The following is a 6,611-nucleotide window of genomic DNA, read 5'->3' on the forward strand; positions in this document are numbered from 1 at the left end:
CAGTTTTATTAAAAAAATACGTATCGTATTTGAATATTTTAATTAAGATTGTACTCTTTGATAACATTTGCAGCTATAACCAATCTTTGTATTTCTGATGTACCTTCATAAATCTCAGTAATGCGTGCATCTCTATAATGACGTTCTGCGGGCATATCAGTAACATAACCCATACCACCTAAAATTTGTATGCATTGATGAGCGCAGAAAGTAGCCGCTTCAGATGCAGACAACTTTGCCATAGCAGCTTCCTAACAATCAAAAGAAATCATTAGATTGTGTTTAAGCTTACATATTTTTTCGTTGTACCTTTGTATATGGTTTATCACTATCTTTAAGCACAGCTGCTCGCCACGTTAATAATCTTGAACTTTCTAATTTTAGAACCATGTCTGCAATTTTTTGTTGAATTGCATGTAACTTAATGATAGGACTACCAAATGCTTGTCGTTTTGCTGCATATTCGACCGCACAGTCAACAGATGCTTGCGCTATGCCTAAAGCTTGAGCAGCAATGCCTATTCTGCCAGCATCTAGAAAATTATATAATATAGTCATTACATTTTTAGATGTTTCATTCATACATATGTTTAATTATTTCATACCTAATGTCATCATTGCAATTTTAAAGCCCATTCCTGGTTCTCCTAATATATTTTCTTTCGGTAGTTTACAATCTTCAAATATTAATGAACAGGTGCTACTGCCACGAATACCTAACTTATCCTCTTTTTTACCAAGAGAGAGGCCTTCTATAGGTTTATCAATTATAAAGGCACTTATACCTTTGTGCTTTTTAGATTTATCTGTTGTAGCAAATAGAACAATTGCATCTGACTCGTATGCATTTGTTATCCATGACTTTGTGCCATTAATTATATAATTGGTTCCATTTGATTTAGCAGTAGTAGAAGCAGCACCAGCATCACTACCATTTCCAGGTTCGCTAAGAGCAAAACATCCAACTTTTGTACCATTTGTAAAAGGAGTGATATATACATTCTTTTGATCCTTATTGCCAAATTTGTCTATGGGCCCTAAATAAAGGGAATTATTTACACTCATTATAACACCTGCACTAGCACACCCTCTAGATATTTCTTCCAATGCAATAGCATATGCCAAATAATCTAGTCCAGTTCCACCTAAGTCTTCAGGAATTGCTATACACATTAAACCTAGTTCTCCCATTTTTTTAATTTGTTCTTTTGGATAAAGGTGCTTTTTGTCAATGTCCTTTGCTATTGGTTTTAACTCTCCTTCTGCAAAGTCTCTGCAATAATACTTATTGTATGTTATGTATTACATTACAGGAAAGAGGATTATATACTACAAGATTGCACATTGTAACTTAAAATTACTGTAACAAATCAATTAAAAGCATTAGGTATAAGGAAATAAAAGTGTTATAAATAAATGTATAAAAAAATAAGTACTTGCATGTTTTTTGTAACATTTGGTGGGTCTCTGGCAGCATAGAAAGAGCAGCAATATTTCGAGTAACAGTATTATATATTGTGGTTATGTTTTGAATATCTTATTGAGGAAAAGAAAATTATAATGGAATGTTTATTTCATATATAAATACATATTGGTATTTCTTTTTCAAATAAAAACTTACCAAGTAACCTTGTTTTGTACATTTTTAACATCTTTGTTCGAAATAATAGAGAAATTTAAAATTATTGTATTTTCACGTGTTATCAATGTAACACAATTTTACTAATGGCCAGTAACTTTATATACATATAACGTTGTGCGTTCAACCTGAATTCATAAATAGGGGTCAAAGTACAAAGTAGAAGTCGATGATTTTTATTAAAGCTTCTTCGATTATTTTAAAGTGAATAAACTCCTTTATTGAATACTTTTGAAATATGTATTGTTGCTAAATATACTTAGTGCTAGTTAAAAAAAATACGAATTATTTAACAAAATTACTTAAAAATGTAGGATAACAACACGCTATAATGAATTCGCAGAGTGGGTTAAGTCGCAAACTCGCAATTGAATGTCTCGTGTATTTAAATCTTTTAAGAATTATTGTTTTATTCTATTCATATTTAAATACTCTTTTAAAAGCAAATTGTCGCTTTTTTCATTGTTATACTAATAATGTGTTTAAATAAAAATAATTTGTTTCAATTTTTGAAGAAATTATTAATTTGTTGTATCGCTGGAATACAATTTTTGTTTACTTTAAACATTTCGTAGTTTCAGCTTATGTCATTTTTTAAGTAACTGAAATCTGTTTTTTATATTAAAGTAAAGTTACATACATATCCTTAAATTGGACCAGATTTTCCCGCGGTATTTTCAACAGCGGCCAGCAATCAATATGTTCGCGTGGGTAATCTGAAAATGTGCGCATGTACGGACAGTATTTCTGTTCGATAATAATCCGTTTGTTTCTTCAGCTTTGGAGGGTGAACTTTGTAAAATTGCCATCTGTAACACAAAGGAATTTGTATTAAAATAAAAACGCAAGATGTCGAATAGTAAATGTATTAAACAATTGCGTAAAAATTATGTGAAAGAGCAGCAAGAAATGACTCATTCAGAAAAGCTACGCTTAATAGACGATGAGTTAAATGCATTTTACAAGTAATTACATTTTTTTGTTACATTATTATCATACTTTTCTGTAATATTTATGATTTATTTTTAAGTGCCATTAATATTACTCCAAAAAATAATTTTTTTTTAATAGATGTTTTTACATTTTTAAAACTCTTCACTAATACTTTATTTAGTTTTTCACATTATTTAACAATTTTTTATTACTTTTTCATACATTTTATTACTTGGTAATACATTTTTAATAAATTTGTTTTATCTAGATTAATAATGATTATGTTTTGTGTTATTTATTTATAGATATTGCCAGCAGGCTGGTTTTACAGAAGAAGAAATGGATATTATTTGCCAGCCTTTAGTGGCTGCAATGCGACGTTCTTGGCTACAACTTGTCTTCCGTGGAACACTTATTTTAATCGTACTTGGGACTTTGGCCTGTTTAGCAGCTCAACTTGATTTTGTTGGGACACATTTTACCGTTATAAGTCGTCTCTTACTCATTAAAGTTCTCCCAATTTGGAATTGGCAACCTTTATATTATGAAAATTGTATGATCAACAATCCCTTTTACAGTGATTATATGATAACAGAAGAAGATTGTGTGGTATGCTTATTAATGTTAATCAGAATTAATTTAAAAGCAGAAATAAGTCATTAAATTTAAGTAAACAATTTTTTCAGACTTGTGAAGCTTTAGAAACCATTGATCGCTTGTCAGATGTAAGATATCTCAATCTTGTTGAGAATTATCTCAGTAGGGATGCACCTGCAATTATTACAGATGCAATGGATTCTTGGGCAGTTATGAACACAGACTATTTCTGGTTTGATAACATCACTCATGTAAGTATAAATGTAGGAGTAGTTAAACTTGTATATACATATATATATACATCTGTTTTATAGAGCTATAATGCATATATCATATCTTGTTTCTTTCAATGAAATAAAAATATAATTGAAAGATAAATATTTCCATGTATACTAAGCATAATAATTGATACATATGATGTCTATATGAACAGCTTTATTTAGAAGACGAACGTTTAATGGAAACAGTACCTTGTGCTTTGAGTTCAAATTTAAGAACTGGTTCGTCCGATTTGGCAGCATTTTTACGTCGAGTACATTCGCCCGAAGTAGCTAAATGGTTCGTCCATTGGCAAAACTGTGATATGAACGCTGTGAAAGTCTTGAGAAAGTATTATCAGCGGCCGTACTTCCTTTCAAGTGCCGTCTCACCAGCACATTTTAATTGGGTCCTTATGTCTTCGGATTACAATAGTCCGAGTTATAAAAAGGTTGAATTAGATTCAGGTCTCATTGCCCTGGCTCAATTACGAGGTGCTACGCAACTTCGATTGACTCCTATAAATCCTTGTAATAGTTCTTGTCCCGAGTTAATAGCAGACTTGCATCAAGGTGAAATGCGTAAGTTTAACAATTAGCTACACAAAGTGAAATCTTTGTTAATAAAGTACTGAAAGTAATAGTTCGAGAAGAGATTGAAAATTGACGATGGTCTTAATTTCAGTGGTTTTTACTAATTTGATGTGGACTTTGGAGTACGCGCCAATGAGAGGATTAGATAATATCGCCATTTTGACTGAAACCGTCTGGGAAGAGGATACATAAACCGTAATACATTTCTCTTTACATTTCGTTAGTCCTTGATATTCGAAATCTAAGTATATATCGCTCAATTACACGTATATGTATGTATGTACACATGATTCTGGTACCATGTCATAGTTCACGTTAAATAAAGTACTTTCGCTCATGGAATACGTGTGTGAAATTATTTTGAAAGTTCGATCCTTTTTTCTTACCTTAAACATTTAATAATAACTTACAATAATACGTTGTAAATACTTTTTTACCGTATTATAGTGAACGGAGCTTTTAACGAAAAGGACTTGACGAGGATACCAAAACGTAACAACAAACAAGATTCGTTTTTTATTAATTAATCGTTTATAATAACATTGTGTTTTTTGTTGATTTTTTTTTCTTTTGTAGCAGTTTTCCCGATATTTCAGTTGGGCTAACAAGGAATAGATTGTTATGCACCGATTCATAGAAAAAACAAAGCGCAAGATTACTGAATGACAAACGTAGCTGGCGATTCGACATGCTTAATCGATGCGATAATTTGTTATATTAAAAGTTGTATGAGTGTATATAATCGATTTCCTCCATCATTTTTTTTTTTTTTTTTGCGCTACGTTCTGTTTATACAATCTTAGGGTACCAATGCAAGAGAAAGAATGACAATAATTGGCGCCTAGCTAATAACACCATCGAAGTATGTTCCTCGGGTCTTCTACACCGCACTCTGCGACTACTTGTTTCCTCAAATTTCTTTCTCTCCGAGCCAACTCCCACATCCGTCTCTATTTTTCCCACTTCATTCCGCCTTCTCGTATATGCATCGACATACAGACACGCAACACGCATGCACATTCTTCCTCTATTTTTTTCCTTTTTTCTTTTTTTTTCTTCCTTTATTCCGTCTCTCCATAAAGTGTTTTCATGGAACAAAGTTCTCTACGATTCCGAATGGGAGATTTAATCTTTCGCAGAAGATCAATACTCGTCACTAATAGCTGTTTGGGATATCGTGTATTATTTAGCTAACCGTTATCTAGATCGAAATAACGCATGTACATCTATTTTTATCAGGGTTATGGAAAACACTTTTCTGAAAGAGAGTTTTCAATATGAGGCCTAACACCCCCCATTTTTTACTTTTGTGGTTTTACTTGTATGTTTTTCTTCTTTTCTTTTTTTTTTTTTTCTTTTCACCGATTCAAAAAGGATATTCCACGCGCTTCAGACGGTCTTGATTCATCGAAAGAGGATCGACAGATCGATCGAACATCATTTCTCGATCGTTTATTTTTTTTTTCTTTTTCTCTTTTTTTCTTAGGACATACACATACGCATCATCCTCGGCACGGCTTACATTTGCGATTCATGTTGTATTAGCTGTCACGGTATCAAAAGATTTTTTATACGAATCCATTCAACGACTAAATTTATAACAATGACAATGTACAAGTGAGTTACTACACAAAAATGAGCGTCGACGACGAACGAAACGACTTCGAGGTATCTAAGAGAATTCGATATTTCTCTCGTTTTATTACTTTTTCTCCCCACACTTTTTCTTTTTTTTTTTTTTTTTTTATTTTTTTTTTTTTTTTTATTTTTTTTTTTTTTTTTATTTTTTTTTTTTTTTTTATTTTTTTTTTTTTTTTTATTTTTTTTTTTTTTTTTATTTTTTTTTTTTTTTTTATTTTTTTTTTTTTTTTTATTTTTTTTTTTTTTTTTATTTTTTTTTTTTTTTTTATTTTTTTTTTTTTTTTTATTTTTTTTTTTTTTTTTATTTTTTTTTTTTTTTTTATTTTTTTTTTTTTTTTTATTTTTTTTTTTTTTTTTATTTTTTTTTTTTTTTTTCTTTATCATTTTTATTTTTTTTTTGTTACTCTCGAGGTTTTAAATTTTCTTAGAGGTTTATTTTTACGTTCAGTCTGCGCTTGTTTTTTTATATTTCGCTTTGTCGTGTGTGTGTGTGTTATTTATTATTTTTTTTTTTCCTTTTTATTCGTTTTCTTATATATTCCGTATTTTCAACTCTTTTTTTTTTCTTTTCTCGGTAAACGTTTAAATAAAAAGATTCGACTAAGTATTATCCGTTAGTTCTTAAATCGTGTTCGACCGTTGCATTGCGTCAGCTTATTGTTCCTGTTGTTGTTAAACTTATTATCTCCTAAGATTTGGTCTGATCACAAAGAGAGAAGAGACAGAAATTAGCTCTCGATACGTGGGACACTTGAAATGGTTTTCCCCTCGCGTTACTTTTTTTGCTTTTTCGTTATTAAGACTACTTGCATGTTTTTTGGGATATTTTTTTTTTCTTTTTCTTTTTCTTTTCGTTTATGATATCTAACACCTAACGATAATAGATGAAGATCTCCACCAGTTAACACTTCCGATATTTTCTTTCGTACATGCTCAATGCGGCTACATTG

General features: G+C 30.5%; 2 protein-coding genes across 2 annotated transcripts; one reads left to right on the top strand and one right to left on the bottom strand.

The window, feature by feature from the left end:
• Positions 1-16: 16 nt before the first annotated feature.
• On the bottom strand, positions 17-1,753 carry LOC108577802 (short-chain specific acyl-CoA dehydrogenase, mitochondrial). Its single transcript, XM_017941007.1, has 5 exons — positions 1,622-1,753; positions 1,437-1,536; positions 606-1,273; positions 310-533; positions 17-251 (listed from the first exon to the last, which is right to left on the bottom strand). The coding sequence occupies exons 1-5, from the start codon at positions 1,650-1,652 to the stop codon at positions 39-41; spliced, it is 1,236 nt and encodes a 411-aa protein (XP_017796496.1). The 5' UTR covers positions 1,653-1,753; the 3' UTR covers positions 17-38.
• A 684-nt stretch (positions 1,754-2,437) lies between these two features.
• LOC108577826 lies at positions 2,438-4,212 on the top strand. Its single transcript, XM_017941034.1, has 5 exons — positions 2,438-2,604; positions 2,878-3,181; positions 3,259-3,420; positions 3,603-4,008; positions 4,112-4,212. Exons 1-5 carry the CDS (start codon positions 2,489-2,491, stop codon positions 4,210-4,212), a joined length of 1,089 nt encoding a protein of 362 aa, XP_017796523.1. The 5' UTR covers positions 2,438-2,488.
• The last annotated feature ends 2,399 nt before the right edge of the window (positions 4,213-6,611 follow it).

This window comes from Habropoda laboriosa, unplaced genomic scaffold (assembly GCF_001263275.1).
Source record: "Habropoda laboriosa isolate 0110345459 unplaced genomic scaffold, ASM126327v1 scaffold816, whole genome shotgun sequence".
In the NCBI taxonomy this organism is placed as follows: Eukaryota; Metazoa; Arthropoda; class Insecta; order Hymenoptera; family Apidae; genus Habropoda; species Habropoda laboriosa.

Bases quoted from the DNA above. Each gene is read 5' to 3' on its own strand.
- LOC108577802 (XM_017941007.1), bottom strand. From the start codon at position 1,652: ATGTTAAAAATGTACAAAACAAGGTTACTTG. The intron at 534-605 runs GTATGAAATAAT...ATAATTTTCTAG, and splicing joins AATTGCAATGATGACATTAG to ATGCTGGCAGAATAGGCATT. The intron at 252-309 runs GTACAACGAAAA...TTTGATTGTTAG, and splicing joins GTGATAAACCATATACAAAG to GAAGCTGCTATGGCAAAGTT.
- LOC108577826 (XM_017941034.1), top strand. From the start codon at position 2,489: ATGTCGAATAGTAAATGTATTAAACAATTGCGTAAAAATTATGTGAAA. The intron at 3,182-3,258 runs GTATGCTTATTA...CAATTTTTTCAG, and splicing joins TAACAGAAGAAGATTGTGTG to ACTTGTGAAGCTTTAGAAAC. The intron at 4,009-4,111 runs GTAAGTTTAACA...TCTTAATTTCAG, and splicing joins CTTGCATCAAGGTGAAATGC to TGGTTTTTACTAATTTGATG.